At 48.3% G+C, this 18,614-nt stretch overlaps 1 protein-coding gene across 1 annotated transcript in view; it reads right to left on the bottom strand.

The window, feature by feature from the left end:
• SH3BGRL (SH3 domain binding glutamate rich protein like) overlaps positions 1-17,788 on the bottom strand; it is a 31,351-nt gene extending 13,563 nt beyond the window's left edge. Inside the window, exon 1 of the mRNA XM_064712695.1 lies at positions 17,626-17,788. Coding sequence (XP_064568765.1) covers positions 17,626-17,670 — 45 coding nt within the window. The 5' untranslated portion in view covers positions 17,671-17,788. The remainder of the gene's footprint in view (positions 1-17,625) is intronic.
• Positions 17,789-18,614: the final 826 nt, after the last annotated feature.

Raw genomic sequence — 18,614 nt, 5'->3', positions numbered from 1 at the left:
TGATTTAGTGATGAACAGGGGGCTGGTTCATGGTTGAACTCGATGATCTCAAAGGTCTTTTCAACCATAACAATCCCACGATGCTGTGATTCTCTCCAGCTCCTGCTGGGTGTCCTGAGCTGCCTCTCCCACCTCACAGCTGGGATCCAGCACCAGGACAGCAGAGAAGCAACACCTCAGAGCAGATCTTACATTTCATCTTACAGATTTCTCAATTTGGTTTCAAGACAACAACACATTCAAAAGGGGAATTTTTTTCCATTTCCAATTCCAACTCCAGCCTTCAGGGTTCCAGATAACCAAAATCAAGTACAGCTTTAAAGCAGTTGTATTGTGTGCCAATGATGGTTTTAAAGATGCTGCTCCTTCCTTAGTGGGAGCAAATCTTTAACTCCCAGCAGCAGCTGCTTTGTGCAGGAAGGTGAACTCCAAACTCCAGGTGATGCTACTGGTTGTGGCCAGACTTGCAGCCATCAGTTCTCCAGAAGCTTCAGAGTCTCCTGAAGATGGACAAGCTGAAATGCAAGCAGTGAATGGGAAAGTGCAGTGCAAGAAACGTTGAGCAAACTCCACTGACAGCCAGGTGGGAAGCCCAGGCAGGGATTTTCCTGGCAGCATGAGGAATGCCAAGTGCTGCCATGACAAACTGACTTGTCACAGGGTGGGACCTGGGGCCACACTGCCACAATCCACCACCACTTTTTGGAATTAGAGTAAAACTTGTTGGGGGTTTTGGTTTGGTTTTTATGTGTCTCACCTAATTTCTCAAATGACCTTGCCTTCCTCACCCAGAGTCCCTAATGCAGAAGCTCATCCTCGCAAATGAGCTGCAGAATGCTCAGAATTTCTGCTCCCACTACAAATCTAATTTGTAGGAGTTGAACAGCCCAGCAGCTCAGCCGTGGATTTAAATGTCACAGATTCCTGTCGGCCCCCTAAGCTCATTCCCACCCCAGCACATGGCAGGGCTCCCTTCCCAGCAGCCTCAGTCCTGCCCTCCATCACACTTTTCCTTGCTTTTACTCTAATATTCCAGAAGATTTTTTTTTTGTTTAGAGTCGTTTTGTTGGTTTTATTTATATGAATAAACCATTTTTTCTCCCCTATATTAGCTTAAAAATCCAATGTGCCAGTTCTGGTGGTGCCACTGTAAATGTGGTCAGAGGGTGGGAAAGCTGCAGGCAACTCCAGCCATGACCTGGCTTGATCAGAGCTTTGCCAGGTGTCTCCCAGCAATTCCTGTCTCACTTTTATTTCTCCCTCTCTGGTACAATGTCTGCTTATTTTTAGGTCTGGGTAATTATCATCACAGAGCTGAAAGCACTGCTTTGTTCTGGTTATTTTAGGCAGAGCATTACACGAGTGGTGCCATCGTTGTCTCTCCCGATGGATTCTGGTCTGCAGGGAATGAGACTGAGGACAAACACAGCAAAACCACCAGGAACTTACAGGACCTGGATCAAACATAGGAGGCTGGAAAAGTTCATGCTGGACTTGTGCTGCTCTTTTTTTACATCTTCCAGAAATTCAGCAGTGTCCAGATGGACTCCACATGTCCAGACTCTCTCCCTGCAGGGTCCTTTGGGAAAGCCCATGGCAATATCCACATGAATCCTGCACAGCAGCACTGGTTTGATGTGGTCAGACCCCAACAGCTTAAAATTGGTTTATTTGGAAATGGTTTTTACCACCAGGCACCCACTGACCCTGGGCTGTGTCAGCATCACCAGGCCAAGACCTGGGGCAGGAGGAGAGAGGCTCCAGCTCCCACTGAGAGCAACACCCACACTCCTGCTGCTCACCTGTGGCTTTGGAAAACACCACCTAAAAGCAAGAAAAGGTGAGAGGATGCAAAGTGACCACCACTCAAGAGGGAGGCCAGGGGAAAATCCAGGCTACCAAGAGGGTTTTGCAATTTAACCTGGAGGTTACATCATGTCTGGCAGCACACATGGGCTGTCTGCAAAAGGGCTTTAGCCTGGCATAAGGTACCACCCCATAGAGCAGATTTTGGAACACAAGCCAAAAATATAGCTGGAACAAAGGACAAAGTCTGCACTTCCCAAAACAAGACCACAACTTGCTCCAGAAACCATAGAAAGTTACATAAATGAAAAAGCTGATTCATGAGAACAAAAATAAAAGCTTCTCTCATGGATTATAATGCCATTGTAACTGCATTCATTCAATAACCCAAAGCCTAAAAACTTGTTAAATCCCACACCAGCAACACCCAGGTCCAAAGATCCTTGTGCACAGAACAAGTTTTTTCCTAGCAGAACCAAACAGAAAAGTTCACATCACCTCCATGTGCTAAAGTCCTGGGGAATCAGGATTCTCAAGGGAGCCAAGAGTGCTTAGAGACCAAACTCCCTCTCACTTTTATTTACTCTGACACAGACTGCAAAGAGAATAGGGGATTTGGCATTTAGTTCCCTTGGGCTGCTTTGGGAAGCTCAGCCAGCAACACCAGCCTGGCCCCTCTGGCTGGCAGAGCCCAGCACAGTGAGCAGGTCCCTAAGGGCCACTCTGCCAACCTGCTCTCAGAGTTCAAGGAATTAGTTAAGAAAAAATCAGAAACATTTTCTCTCTTGCTGCAGCAAGGAGGGTTTGGGTTCAGTGTTGCAGCAAAGTTGTTCGGTGTCACTAATTTAGTGTCAGACAGCACAGGCAGCTCCACCACACCTCGACTACAGTCAAATTCTAACAAGATCCTAAAAGGCCCCAGATAAGTCAGAACTGTCTTGCTGCAACATCCAGGGTCTGTTCAGCTGCTTTCCTCCTGCAGTGGCCAAAAGCAGATTCCTCTACCCATTAGTCAAGTAGGAGGACAAGTAACAATTCCTTATTTATATCTGCCCAGCTCCTGGCACACAGCAGCAGTGCCTAACGAAGCCCTGATGGCTTTTTAATGTGTTTTAGGTCTGCTTTCCATGAAGGCACCTTAAGGATTAACATTATTGTCACAGCTTAAGGCAAATTCTGCTTTTAACAAATGATACCCAAGCACTGGGCAGATGAGTGGGGGTGAATCCATTCATCCTTCAGCACCTGCCTGTCAGGGACTATTGTGGTGTCACCAGGATTCTAACAGAACATCTTATCAACAACACCTGAAGCCCATGGTTAAAAGTACATTTAATAAACTTCACATTTTGTTCCAGTACATGAAAATGGTTCTGTCAGCTGAAACCCCACCTCTTTTCCTACTGAAGCATCAAATTCAGAAGAAATTTTTCTTTGTTTTTGGCTGCAAGGAAAAGGTGGTGGGGCACTGAGATGGCTTCCAGGGAATGGTCACAGCCCAGCACTGCCAGAGCTCCAGGAGCAATTGGAGAACGCTCCCAGGGATTGTTGGGGTGTCTGTGCAGGGCCAGGAGCTGGACTTGATCCTTGTGGGTCCCTTCAATGAGGATATTCCATGATTCCATGAAAAGAAGGGTGACACAGGGCACTCTCCTCAACTCTCCTCCTTCCTGCCTGCTCCCCAACACATTTCAGTTGCTCACTCAGCATCTCCTGGCCTGTCCAGGCTCCTGACTGCACTGGCAGCATCCAGCTGTTCTGCCCAAGAGCCCAGCTCAGTCTCACACCCACCAGAGATGCACAAAGTGCTGGGAGTGCTCTGGGGCTGTGCAGATCAGAGCACCCTCCTTTGGTGAGAGAATCTGTGTTCTGACCACAGCCAGAAATGACACATCCCTCTGCTCTCTGCTTAGATGCTTCTGTTCATTCTGTAAAAGGCTTACAGAGGTCACTACTGCCAAGTCAAAGTCATTCACAAGTCAGGATATGCCAAAGCTCCTCCCCACAGCAATCATGGCCTGCTCAGAGACTGCCTCCCCACACACAGACTGTGTGCATCCAGAGACTGACTTGCTGTTTCTCTGGGATTTTTCCTTCCTTTTTTCCTTTTTTTTTTAAGTTCTGTGAAAAGTGGCAGCAATACCCAATGGGATTATTTGCCTGGATTTCAAAACCAAACAAACCCCACGCAGCCAAAACTTCCATTTGCAGGGATTTTAATACAAGATTTTAACATTTAAAACCTCATTCCATCATCAACCAAAAAACAGAGATGTTTGCTCAGGGGCAGACAGTGAGCCTTTATACACTGTACTTCCATGCACATGGAACACAAGATCCCCAGCAGCTGGGCAAGGGAGAAGGTAAAACCCAAAAGTCCAAGAAGTTTTGGCAGCCCTTGAGCTGGTACCAGCAGAGGCACCAAACCTCCCTGCCTGTGGCAGAAAGAGGTTTTAGTTGGGGATGAGCCATTTGTCAGTGAGGGGAGACTCGGACACTCAATATGAGTGATAAGCAAGTTCTGTTTATTGAAGAGAGCATCAGACACTTATACAGCGAGCAATGAGCTTATGAATATTCTGTAAGCTAAGCAATCTATTGGTTAAACTATGCTATGAACTCTTTTTCATTTTTTAGGGGTTACATCTCTCTTTTCTCATGTCTCTTTCACTGTTTGTTATCTTACTACAGCTAGGCCCAAGGACATGCTATTTTGCAGGTGCAGGACTTGGAATTAGTCACGGTTTTGTACTTTTCTAGTCTTTAGTTAGCCAAACTCCCAACACCTGCCTACTTTTTGCAGACAACCCAAGAGCCTGAACACAGTAAAACAGTGAATGCAACTGAAGCTTCCAGCTGCTGAACACTGGAGGTGTCCCAGGTCAGGAGAGGTGTCAGACTGTCACTTGTCCCCTCAGACAAGGAAGGTTTGATCAGCATGGAGGGTGCCTGACTGCTCATGCTGGGCTCCAGCCCCAGGGACAGCAGCAGGAGTCTCCCCTCCCTCCACGTGCCCTCTGCAAACAGCCCCAGCAGGAGCTGTGTTTGATTAGGGATGGACTTTGCACAGAAAGCAGCCTGAGTCTCTGGGGAGTCTCTGGGCACTGCCTGGCAGCAGCTCCAAACTCCACCAGCCTGACCCCTCCAACATCCAGAGCTGCCCATCCTCCTGCAGGGGCTCTCCTGCCCTCATCCAGCCGGGTCTGGGCAGGGAGCTCAGCTCCTGTCCAGGACCAACACACTCAACCTGCATAGACCAGGGATATGGAGAGAGGCTTTCTCCACCAACTCACAGACTCACAGAATTCCCTGAGTTGGAAGAGACCCTCAGGGATCCCTGAGTGCAGCTCCTGGCCCTGCACAGGACGTGCCAACAATCCCATGCTGTGCCTGAGAGCTCTGTCCAGGCTGTTCTGGGGCTCTGGGTCCGTGACCATTCCCTGGGGTGCTGTTCTAGGGCCTGAGCTCCCTGTGGGTGAGGAATCTCTTTCTGACATCCATGTGACCCCTCCCTGACACAGCTCCGGCCGTTCCCTGGGGCCCTGTCCCTGCTCAGAGGGCAGAGGTCAGTGCCAGGCTGTGCCCTGGCCGGGCTCCATGGAGCTCTGGGCTGGGGATCTCCCCCAGCTGCTCTGGGGCCAGCCCAGCTCACAGCTCAGGGGGATTCTTGTGCCATCACAAGCAAAGGGAAGAGATGAGCCAGGGGAGGCAGGACTGCCTCTCCCAGCAGCAGAAAGGACTGAAAGCAGGGATCAAACCATGGCCTTGGGTCATTCCTGCTGCAGGCTTTTGCTTCACTCACCAGCAGGAAGGACTTGCAAATGCAAATATTCACATATCAGGATTATTTTTTTTTTTTACTTTTTTAAATGACTGTTTTAGTTATCCAGAATAAACATCTTGCAAAATCAAGCTTCCAAACCTAGGCTTTCTCTTACTTTCCTTTAGGTGAGGATGTAAAGAAACATTGATGAATGGCAAACTATAGCTGTAACCACTGCTGACACTGCAGCACCCAGAATTGTCATCATCCAAAGGAAAACACCAGCATTGCAATACTAAATAAATTGACCCTTGGCAATTTTCTAAGTCAGTCTTGTGGCATTTGACTTTTATAAGCCTGAAAACTGCTTGTCTGGTCCAAAACCAACAGAGAGCAAGCTTCCTACTGTGGAATACAGGCTCCATTATCTCAGTTATGCACTGACAAAGCATAAGCAGCAGCAGAATCTGAGCTCTTCATTTATTACACACAGTTGTTTTGTGCAGCAGACGTGGAGCTTGGCAGGCTGAGTTTCCCTGGAAGTCTCCATGGGCCTTGTCATTTAACTCAGGGCTGGGTTAAATAAAAACAAACAGATCATCCCTCCCAAAGGCCAGTACAAAGCACCAGCTCCTGAACAGCACAGAGAGTGGCAGGGATGGGAGCATCCCACCACCAGCCAGCTGTTCTGCTATTCCTGGGGTCCCCACAGCCTCAGCATCTCACTGGACTCTCTGACCTGAGTCACAAAACAGGGAAAGGGGAACTTTTGTTATGTGGAAGGAAAAAAAAGTCCGTAAGTCCAAGCCACCTCTGTCACAAACTCCTTGAACAATTTTCTCTTCACCTCTCAGAGCTCCCTTTCCTGAGTCATCAGGAGTAATTATTTTTCAAATCATTGCTTATTTACTTTCAGGGATCATTTCTGGCTCATTCTACAAATGGCATCAATACACCACAGCCCAGCCCCAGACAGGCTTTGCACACTGTAAAGCAATTTACCACACAGAAAACTGATCTCCAACAAGATAGTGAGGCTCAGTATCACAAGATGCAGACAACTCTCTGACACATGACATATTCCTCAATACTCAAACATTTACCACGTGGCTGAGAAAAGCAGGGAAAGGCCCTGAAGGTGCTGCTTGGTCACCTGAGTGCTTGCTCTGCAAGCTTTAAAAAGTCATGACAGTCTGGACCTCACCTCTGTTGTCAGGTTCTGAACCTTTTTTTTTCTGAAAGCCAGAAGAATCATTTCTCCTCCATCTTCAGCTTCATGGAGATCCCAGGACGGGTCTGTGCAACGCTGGCAGCAGCTCCATCCACCCTGCAAGCACTGCCACAAACTGCCAGGTCCCACCTCAGTGCCCCCAGACCTCACCCCCCCACAGCCCAGCACTCCAGAATGTTCCAGGGAAGCAGCCTGAGGTGACAGCACAGCCAGGGCTGCACTCTGGGGCTTTATTGAAACAGCTGCTCCTGGAATTATTGTTCAGAAGCTGAGGATTTCTGCTGGTGATGAGGAGCCCTGCACAGCAGAGGGGAAACAGGTTTGGTTGTGCTTGTGTGAGGGAAGGAGTTAAAAGCACCGAGAGTTCTGCACGAGGCCCCTGTGGTTTACAATAACAGCAAAGTTTATTTCCTGTATGGTTTAGCACACAGAGCCGAAATTAACCGACAGGAGTAAAAGTTTACAGCATTAATTGCTGTTTCACTGCCTTTATATTGCCAGGCATTTATTCTTTAAATAAAAGACTACTTTAAGAAGAAATACAACATGGCCTCAGGGATCCAGGTGCCTCTGATGTGTATTACTTTTTATCTTTGAAGAATTCATACACCACAAATCTCAGTTAACAAAGAGTCTTTTTGCTGACTGCTGTTCTAAAACTAAACCAAGTAATTCTTTAAGAGAGAACAAAGCTTTTTTCTTCAACTAAAATACCTAAATATCATAATACAAAGGAAGAGAAAAAGCTATGGATTAAATACAAATATTCCTCCTCTTTGCAAGAAGAGCCTTGAGATAGAACAGCATCCAAAAAGCTTCCTGGAGAGGAAAGATTCAGCAGAGCCCAGCCTGTATGGGCAGCAGTTTTCTGACCAAGTAATTAATTGCCCTGGGTAACATTTCAAGTGTGAATAATCCTGAAGGCCCCAGATCCTTCTCTATGTTACTTGGACAAAATATTGTCTAAAAACTGTGTCTCTAAGTGGGAGAGATAAATTGTTCTCACAAGACCTGGCCACGCTGCAGTTTCCAACACTCTGGGCAGCTGAAACAACACAGGAGTTGCCAAGCTCTGCCTGCCATGGCCAGGAGGGCCAGAGCTGGGCTGTGCTCAGCTCAGGAGACACCCGGCAGTGACTCTTTCAGGAATGAACAAATGGAGCATTTCCCAACACACTGAGGTTGTTCCATCACCAGCTGCTCTCACCCTCTGCATCCCCACAGCCCCCAGGGCAGTGCCACCTTCACCCAGAGCAGGAGCACTCATCTGGATGCTGCCCGTGCCTTGGAGCCACCACCTGGAGCCACTTTGCAACTCCCCATTGTCTTTTAAAAGTTTTATAGATCCCTTTTGTCACCATGGTATCTGCTTTTTTTTTTTTTCGTAAACCACAAGCTTCCTTCTGCCTCAGTGCAAGCCAGCATCTGCTTACCCCAATCAGAAACCAAGATAAATACACACAGCATTTTATTTTTTCAAAGTTGAAGTCCCCAGCTGTTTATTTGCTGTAGGATGGAGTTCTCCAGGCCTGGGCAAGCAGCCAAAAAGGCTTCATTCCCCTGCTGTTCCTCAGCTCAGCCCAACGCTGATGGCTGCCAGTGGGAGGTGGTGGATCCCAGTGCCCTCCAAGCTGCCAGCCTGGGTCCCCAGTCATTCCATGGAAGGTGGAGCTGTGTGTCCACAGCTCCTCAGTTCCTCCAGGTGGGAATTCCTGAGGGGAACATTTCCCAGGTCAGCGTTAGGGATTTCCTTTCATCTTTCCACAGCAGGCACAACAGAGGCCAGACCTGTGCAGGTGGAGGGAGCTCTCCCAGGGACCTCCTGGCACACTTTAATGGGCTGGAAGGGAACAGAAAATTGGAAAGATTGCTCAGGCACAAAGGTTCCATGGACTGAGCTACCAGAACCAAGGGACTTGTTTGTCTGCATTACAGGGTGGAATTTCCAGTTCTTAATCAGGATTACCGGGGCACTAACAAGGAAATTTGCAAACCTGCTCCTTTATATTTCCATTCACATATATTGTGTTTCTTGCCTGGGGAAATCAAAAACCACCAAACATCTACTAGCCATAAATCAGCTTCACTTGAACTTCATTTCTATCCATATCCAGTGCAATGTTTTGGGATACATTTTAATTCAGTCACGGAGTTATTCTGCTCCTTTCCTGCTCTGCCAGTTGTTCTGCAGCTGCTGCTCTGGCCAAATACATTTGCAACATGTGCACAGGAATGTCTTGGATAAGCAGCATTAAGTATTTCCTAAGGAATCAAATCTTGTCCTGCTGTAGTCCATGGCAGAATTCCCAGTGATATAAGCACAGCCAGAGGTTGCTCCCATGAGGTGAATACAGATGTGCTGTTTAAACCTGCCTGGCAACAAGTACTCCATAAAAACCTGGGTAGATGTGAAAACTGCCTGGATTGTTCCCAGAGGCTTCGTGTTTGCTGTTTCCATCAGGCTTTTCCAGTTGACTTTGATCTATGCCTAAGGCAGGAGAGGTGTCTGATCACCTACCCTGAACATGGGCTGATCATGCAGTGTGTCAGCATCTGCACAATGCTGCTGGCCTTGGAATCCCCAAATGCTTTTTGTATGTAAGAAATGCTGAGACACCAACCCAACACATCCCAAACACACACACGTGTTTCTTTTCCACCAAACATTTTCCTGGACAACATGGTCTTAATTTTTTTAATGCAAACTGTTAACATAATTTTGGGAGCAGAGCCAATTTCGTTGAAGAAGAGAAGAAAGCTTTACTGGGTTGGATCCAGCACTTGTCCAGCCCAGTGTGATGCTGCACTGGTCACATCCCAGGGAAGAGCACACACCATCAGGCTGAGCACAAAGAGCTGCCCCACACCCAGCTCCCTTCCCAGGCTGCTGTAACTCAGGTTTGAGTCAGAGGTGCAGTAGTAATGTTTAATATCCCTTAATAGACTTTTCCTTTTCATTTGGCTCACTGCTTCCCAAGCCCATGCACCTTCTGCTGCACACCAGGTCCTGTGGCAGGGAGCTCCTCCCTGAAATCTGTGCTGTCAAACAAAGCATTTCATTTACTCTGAACCTGCCACTTCCACTCGCTCTCCCTGAGTCGTTCCAATAGGGAAAATTATTAATAATCCCTTCCTGTTTGTTCTCCCATGCCTGACGTGGTGTTAGCACATTTCAGACTTTTTCACTCTTTCTTTCTCACCTGCAGAATTTCCAGAATCATGGAATGGTTTGGGTGAGAAGGAACCTTACAGACCATGGGCAGGGACACCTCCCACTGGCCCAGGCTGCTCCAAGCCCTGTCCAGCCTGGCCCTGAACACTCCCAGGGATGGGGCAGCCACAGCTTCCACCTTATCATCCACAAACTCTGCCTTATTTGGTTGTTCCTCCTACAGTGGTCATCTCACCCTACTTTCTTCTCTTTTCTCACCTTCCTATATCATTTAAAGACAACAATTCCAATCTACTAAAGACAGACTCACCACATATTTATACAGTGATTTTTTTTCTTTTGCCCTTTCCCATCCTAAACATTCCTGACATTCTGTTTGCTTTTCATGGCCAGGAATAAGGTATTTTTGTAAAATTACCTAGTATGGCTCCAAGACCTCTCTGCTAAACAGTATTTTAGCAGAGTTGAAACCTCATTCTTGCACAGGACAACTATTGTGGCTTCCCAGTTTTCCAGCTGGGACAGCAACAGCAGGCTGTTCTTGCAGTGTTTGCTTAGAGACCAGCATAGATCTCTGTGAGAATCTTCTGGTAATTTCTGCACATTGTAAAAGACTGAAAAAAAATATTTTTAACCTGGCTAACACTTGTCCAAAACTTTCCAGAAATCCAGGGTGTCGGGTTTTCGGCTGTTTGAAGGGCCTGGAAAGGCCCGAGGTGGCTTGGGGCAGCCCGCGTATCGAAGGACGAGAAGAGGCTTCAGTTCTTCTTTCGGTCTTTATAGTTTATAAATTGGTTTATCCTAAAAAGTTTCTTTCAGCCCGACAGACCCCCACTTCAGCTTCAGCCATGGGCACACTGGCCGCCTCCGTACAGCCACCTATCTTCATACCCCATGGTTATGTACAATTATTTTCATTTTCCCCAATACCCTTTTTTCTTATTGCCCGTTTCACTTTAGTAAGAAACCAATCCAAAGAAGACCATCACCAATGAAGATGAGGAGAGAAGATGATTGAAGACAGGACCCGCCCCAAATTCCTACATCTTTACTTTCTAACCCCTGTACAGAAATCCTTAAACCTTGTTTCACTCCTAATTAACCATCCCTATCACCATTCACCAGAGTGAAACCCTCCTGTCCTCATACAGGTGTGTCTCCTGTGTAGGATCAAAGTCCAGCACCAACACTTCTGGAATTTCCAGGACTACCCCGAGCCCCACAAGGTGGTCTCAGTGGCTCTGCACCTCAAGACTGAGATCCCTGAATCCGACATCAGGGATTCAGTACTGTGGATGCCCTCCCTGCTATGCTGCAGGCAGCTCAGGTGTGAGGCACAGCTCTGCCCTCTGACCCTGCACTGATTCTCCTCCTGCTCTGTCTCTGTCCATGCGTTTGCTGGGAGAGAGCCCAGTGAACAATAACTCCCATTTGTGCAGCACTGGAAGATGCTCCCAGCTCCCACATCTCCCTGAGATCCTTTTTCAAACCACAGCTGCCTCTGGCTCCTCTCCCCACTCCAACTCTCCAGCAATCCAACACAGGTAGTAGTTAAAATTTTACACTCGAGCGCCTTTAGAATTTCCAGAGAGGCTGATTCATGCACGGAAACAGCCCCAGAAAAACTGAACTCCAGATCATTAATTAAAGAAATAAATCACCACATCTCATAGGGGAAACCATGGCCAGGAAGGAGCTGTAAGTCAGGATGTGAAAAGAACTTCAGCTGTATCCTGAGAGCACAAACCTCAGCCAGGCCAGTTGGATGCTGACCTTTCACATTTTTTCCTGGTGCTTTAAAGCTCAGTCTCACCCTGCTGCCTTTGCAGTGTTAGGAAATGGCCTTAACACTGAGCTGGAGGTGCTGTCCCAGGAAGGACGTGCTCCTGCATGGAGGCTTTTATTCTGGGACAAACAACAGTAGATAAGAATTACAATCAAAGCTCTTTCAGGCTCGATTAAATATCTGACCAACAAAAGCATTTAAATTTAATCATAAACTGAAAGTCTCCCCTGTGTAGGGCCAGGGTTAAACAAATGGCATTAACACCAAATGTTCATGTTTGAGCAGAGACATTCCTGAACAGCAGAATGTTGATATAAGATGAGGGTTTGGTTCAGGTTTCCAGCTCTCCAGTCAGAGCCAAGAACTGAGATTGGTGCTTCCAAGGCTGGGGAGCACAAGGAACAGGGAGAGCTCCCTTTGGCTATGGCAGTGATGCATCCTCAGCGCTTGTTTTCCTCTTAGAGGGGAATATTTCAATTCTGTTTTGACCTTGAACAGCTGAATTCTGCCAATGCTGGTGTAGTTCCCTTTGTTTCCCCTCTCCCCAATTCCTCCTTTCCTGGAAGGAGTCAGAGTAACCTTGCAGAGACAAAAGTCTTGGCACCCTCTGCTCATTAACACAGATGCCAATTCACTGACTTCTATAGGAATTTTGTGAGAGTAACTTTAATGCCCCTGGACAAGGAAAGTTCCGTGCTCAGCTCTATAAATATTTATTTAAAACCCACAAGTGCTCAGCCCTGCCATGATGCTGTGTGCATCCTGTCTCAGAACGTGCTGTGGTTCAGGGTTAGAGGGAAAGCCAGCACAGGCTGACAGCATCCAGCCTCTCCCCAGAATCTGCCTCTTCTCCCCAAGCACAGACATAATCCTGATGCACCACCTCAGAATAAACACTGTCCTATCTGCATATACAACCTAGAAAAATTCGCAGCAAAAAGCCTTTCCTGGCTTTTAACTGTGAAGTAGAATTTTCCATCATTCTCCTGCTGTCAGAAACTGGTTTTAGTTAAGCACAGTAGAATGTTTTTTATTTTGATATATTAAAACTACTGCAACAACTGCAGCCAACTTAATCTCTGGCTCCATTAAAAATTTGAATGCAATATTTTAAGCAAAATATTTGACTTATCTTGAGTTTGGAACAATGACTGTACAGAAAACAACCAGGAAGCAGATGGAACACATCCGAGCTTGAGCTGCATTACGGGTTTTGTCTTCCATCCCAGGAGCTCTAACTCAGACCAACTCCTTCCATTTTATTGAGAGAAACTCTGTTTGATGAACACTGGGTATCCAAAAAGTCCTTCACACATATTATGTTTCCACAAAAGAGGGGTTTAAAAATCAATACCTAGCTTAACAAGTCAGTTTTCACCCATGGCATATAAACTGCATGAACTGAGTATCATGAAAACATACATACACCGTGAGATTGTTTTTAACTACAGATGCAGCTTATTTCCCCATAATACGTGAGTTTACCTCAACTTGCATCACAGTACCAGACTATTTACCAGAGATTTGTATCAGCGTTTTCTTCCCACAGCCGCTGCCCTGCCAGGCAGCCCAAGAAGTTCCCGAGCTGCTCTGCCCGTCTGTGCCGCCGCTCGGGGTTTCCGCAGCACAAACGCGGCCGCAGCATCCGGGCGGGGACAGCACAGAGCCCCGACGGGGCAGCGCCACAAGGGACCCTTGTGATCCGCGCTGATACGGCTGCGTGCACAGAGCCACCCTGCTGGGGCTGCATTTCCCTCTGAGCCACCTCCTGCCACAGCAAAGCCCTTGGACTCCGTGAGCTCTGAGGCCTTTCCCAACCTGAACGGTTCTCTGACTGCACGAAAGCTCAGAGCAGCCAAACAACACAAACACAAACACACAGACTCGGCTCATTCTCTGTAAGGGTGGCAGTATTTGTATTTATTGTGACCTTCTGAGAGAATAGGCCCTTGGGGGATTTAAATGCAAAATAACATTTTTTATACAATCTCCATCTCTCCATGTGTTACCTCCCTGGGATTCACACTTCAGAAGGACGAAGCAGCCTCACCAGCACTCCCAAAGCACTGAGCTGTTGAACAGGGACAAGAGCTGGTGTTACACATGCTCTCGTCATTTCCAACAGCTCTCCTCCCCTGGAATGCTCCAGGAAGCCCTTGGCACTGGTTATAAGTCTCCAGTAGCACCAGCAAGTTCTCTGGTGCCTTACTGGGAAAAGAAAGAGTAATTGCAAGCAAATGTTCTCCAGACCATGGGCAACTCTCATCTTCACTTCCTGGGAGAAGACCTAGAACCTTTCCCAAGCAAGAAGACAATACAAGAAAAATACAAACTCCCCCAGATGCTTAATTTTGTGAATGAAAAAGAAGTTATAATTTCCTTTCCTCTCTAAAACCATCCATAAACAGCAGCAGGTCTGTGTCACACAGGACTCTGACTCTGGAGATCATCTCTTCTTTCTGTTGTGTCTGCAGTCGCAGTAGGAGGCAAGGAAAGAAAACCACTCACACTGCCATCAAAACAAGGGAGGAGAGCAGAGCTGGGAGAGATGGAAATGTGGCTGTAGATCACACAGATGAAGCAATTGGCTCCATGGAGCATCTGGACAGCAGACATTTGATGTGGCAGTTTTCACAGCCCACAGCTCTGGCAGTGCACTGGGCAGAGCTCAGCCCAGCACATCCAGGGCTGGCACTTCAGTTCACAGCCACAGCCTCCAGTGTCAGCCACCCCCTGAACTGCAGGGTGCTGCTGGATGAACAAACACTCTCAAAGTCCATACTCAAGACCTGTGCAGTTGTTGGCAACAAATGCACCCTTGTGAGACCAAGAAGAATTTAAGCAGCTGGCTCCCTTCCACATGAGATCAATAAAATGGGCAATGCAGCTGCCTCCAGGAAGAAAGGGATTCTGGTGCTGGGCAATCTCTTGCCCCAAAATCAACAAAATACCAAAATCTTGTGGAGAAAATCACACACTGGATTTGTGCCATTCAGCATTTTCCCTCCTGATATCCTTTTCTACCAAAAGCAAGAGTTTAATGACTCTTAGGCCCCTCTCCCTTTCACCTCCTGGAGGATTTGAATGGGAGGTTGCAGTGAGACCCCTGACAGCCAGCACAGTCCCTGTTCCTGTTCCCATTTGTGTCTCATCTCTGTCTGCAGCCTCCAGCACTGGCCCAGGCTGAGGAACGCTGCTCACTCCCCCTGTGTGCCATGCAGGAAGGCTCCTGACAGCAGCTCCAGGCTCTCCATGATCTCCATTCCCACGTGGGTGTCCTCACCTCATCTTCATCATTACAATCCCCGTGCATCCCTGCCCAGCCCACAGCTCAGCACAGCATCCGTCCATGGTGAGGAAGATTAAATACAAGGGGCCACTTCCCAAGCAAGACTTTCAAACATTGCAGGAAACTGGTGCTGGAACTATCACAATATGGAGTGAAATTCAAGTAGGAGGCCAGACAAGATGTCAATCATCATCTTTCCAGAAATCCCTTGAAACACACTCATAAAATGTCTTTGCTTAGACATGAGCTTCACACAGTGGTTTTTTCCTCACAGATACATCATACTGAATATAAACATTGTAGAGAACAGTGCCTTGGGGAAACATTTTATACACTGTGATGTGGCAAATTATACCTTATAGCAAAGCAGGACTTTGCCAATAAGAGACCACAAAATTTGGGCACCCTCCAAGACTCACAGCCCCAGGGCATGAGGTGTGAAGCAACCTCAACCCTTTTCCGTTCAGTGGGAGACACTTCCAGTTTCACAAAAGCTTCTCCAGCTTACAGAAATGGGGCAGGAAGGAGGAGATCTGATACTTACTTCTGGTTTGCTTCTACTCAAGCAAATTAGCCTTTCAAAACCCAAAATAACACAGTGCTGAGTGTCACTACAGTACAAGGATGACTTAGCAGGAGTGAGAGCCCTTCCAGGCTGATGTTACCCAGTTCAGTCACTTTGTTGCAAACAGCCTTGTCTCTGTTCCATCTCGCTGTAGCAATCTTCTCTGATGTGGATTTTCCATTCCTGGAGTGGGTTATTTCAAATTCAGCACCCAGAAAGGCTTCTCTGCTCCTCTAAGCAAAGCCTGTCTCACCAAGAGTTTTAAGAGCCACAGAAACAACCCATTCCCATTCCCTCCAAAGAGGTGCCTCTCTGTCTTACTTTAGGTTGAAACATCAATTAAAATTCTTATACTGGAAAGAAAACATCACCCAGTGAGGTGCTGGGCTGGTCCTGCCAACAGAAACACCCTCAGTGTACGCAGGAACCTAAGAATGTGCAAGTCTTGCTCATTACCACAAGATCCCTTGAGCTGCTCCAGCTTTAGACACAGGCATGAGTGTATGTGCATGTGTGTATATATATATAAATGTACACGTCATAAAACTGGCAATCATGTGCACATTACACTCGAATTCCCCAAAAAACAGATTACACCAACGCTACATTCAAAATTCCACAGGCAGGGATGCACAAAGGAGCCTGAAAGGCAGCACTTAGTCAGACTGGAGCTTTGTAATGTGTACAACCCACACAAGGACCAGGCAGCACTGTAGAAAACACTAACCTAATAATTAAAAACTTAACTTAAAACCATAAAAACACAATTGGGATTGAGAGCTGTGCTTGCACCCCTGGAGCTCAGTATCACCAGACAGACAGAAATCAATAGGTGCCATGAAGAGGGCGCTGATAAAAATCTATAGCAACTGAAGCAGTCAACTTGAAACCTATTAACAGCTGCATTAGAAAGAAAGGATTACTTTTCCAATCTGCTGTTTTCCTTACAGATGATCATTCTTGTAGAACCCAGCAGAAATCCCTTTGGATCCCTTTTATGAATGAACTACTCAGGATTTCAAGATCCTCCTCGGTCAGCATGAAATAAATCCTCTGCTTTTCACCACCAGCACCAGCACTGTCAGCGCTGGCATCAAGTTTACTAAAAATGACCTGGGAAGGGAGGGACAGCAGGGACACCTGAGGCACAGGCTCCTGTGCCATCTGCAGCCCTTCACCCCAAGCTTACCAACTGCTATGTGATCTGCTGAAGCCCACAGACCAGTGGCTGCACTCAAGCAAAGAAGGAGAATGCAGTGAGGGCTTGTTATTATCTTCTGTACATCACTGTCCTCCCAAAGTTTAGGGACCTGAAGCACGAACAGTGACAGGAAAAGGTCATCAAACAGCCACAGCTCAGACTCTTTATCTCCTCGCAGTAAAAGTCACTGATCATTAACTGCAATAGCTGGCATTTTCTGAGTCCCTGGCATTTTGTAGTTCTCCAGCACATCCATACCAAGTACAACCAAATCCCTCGGATTTCAGTCTCGGAGCATCTCCCACACAGATCAAAGAGAAACCAGATGATCCTGAGGACATAGAGCTACACCTGAATCTAGGCACAAATCCCGCTATTTCTGTGTATCTCTTTATTTTCCCTTTGAAAAACACAGTCCGAGCTCTGCCTGTAATACACTGTGGCCACGAAAAGCGAAATCCAGTATTCCCAACAGGGAAAGAACCAGAGGCTACTGGGACAGCGGCCACACACGCCTGCCACAACCAACAAGGAATAAACTCATTAAAACCAAACGACGGACGACACATTCAGAATTGAACTTCAAGAATAACAAAAAAACCCCCAAATAGTGGTGGCTCTGCGTTCCCAGCACAGGCTGAGGGGTGCGGGATCACCGAGGAAACGCCGCTTTCCGTCGGCGGCAGCCGCAGCACCGCCCGCACAGCGCCGTGCGCCGCGAGGGGACCGCGGCTGCCCCAGCCTCTCCCCACCCTGCCCGGCCGCCCCCCGCGTCCCCCGCCCGGCACAAGTTTCCCCCGGGGGCCGCTTACCGCCGTGGAGCCGGAGGAAGAAGCGATGTAGACCTTGATGACCATGCTGGGAGCGGCGGGATGCGGAGCCGGGCGGGCGGTGGGTGTGTGAGGTTGGCTCGGGCGCGGGCTGGGGCTCAGGCGGGAGGGCGGGCGCGGGGAGGCGGCGGGAGCGCTCGCCCCGCCTCGCTCCGCAGCTGCCACCGCCCGAGCCCGGAAGGGCGGAAAAATGGTTTTTTAAAAATTAATTAAATAATTAAATAGTAAAAAAGGAAAGGAAAAAAAAAAGAAGAAGGAAGAAAGGGGAGAGGAGGAGCGTTCTCGACGAGCTGCGCGAGACGTGCGGGGGAGGTGGGGCGGGGGAGCCATGGCGGCGCGGCCGTGCTGAGGGGACGCGGGGGCTCGGGCGGGGCGGCCGCGTCAGGGCGGGGGTGACAGCGGCGGGGGGAACCGGGGAACACCGGGGCGGGAGACAGAGAGAGGGAGGAAGCCAAGCGTGGGGGGTCGCCATGGTAGCGGCTGGTTCCCCTCAGTGCTGGCTCCCCTCAGCACCATGTCTCCTCATGGCGGCTTCCCTCACGGCCGGGTCCCCTCATGGCCGCTCCCCTCACGGCCGGGTCTCCGGGACCGCTGGCCCCGTGCTGGGCTCCATCCTTACCGGCTGCCCTCCAGCTGCCATGGCCATGCCCCGCTCCCGTGCCAGGGCAGCGGCGGCACCGCCAGCCCCGTGCCTTGGCCGCTCACCCCGTCTGGGGCACAAGAACTCGGGGGTGGGTGGCTGTTTCTGGGAAATGGTGTTTAGAATTAAGAATTTCCCTTTAAAATCTATTCCAGCGTGCCCATGTGATGTGCCAGCCCATGCCAAAGGACAGGTGGCGTCCACTGGAGTTCTCCACGTTCCTGTGTTTATTGTAAAGTATCGCCCACACACAAAAAACTCCATCAAATCCCCCACATTTTTAATGGCTATAGTCATGGTGACATGTTATTGAAGGAAATTTATATCCAGC

Source organism: Zonotrichia leucophrys, chromosome 4A (assembly GCF_028769735.1).
Source record: "Zonotrichia leucophrys gambelii isolate GWCS_2022_RI chromosome 4A, RI_Zleu_2.0, whole genome shotgun sequence".
Lineage (NCBI taxonomy): Eukaryota > Metazoa > Chordata > Aves > Passeriformes > Passerellidae > Zonotrichia > Zonotrichia leucophrys.
The sequence above is the reverse complement of the archived record's forward strand: the minus strand, read 5'-3'. Positions and strand labels throughout refer to the sequence as shown.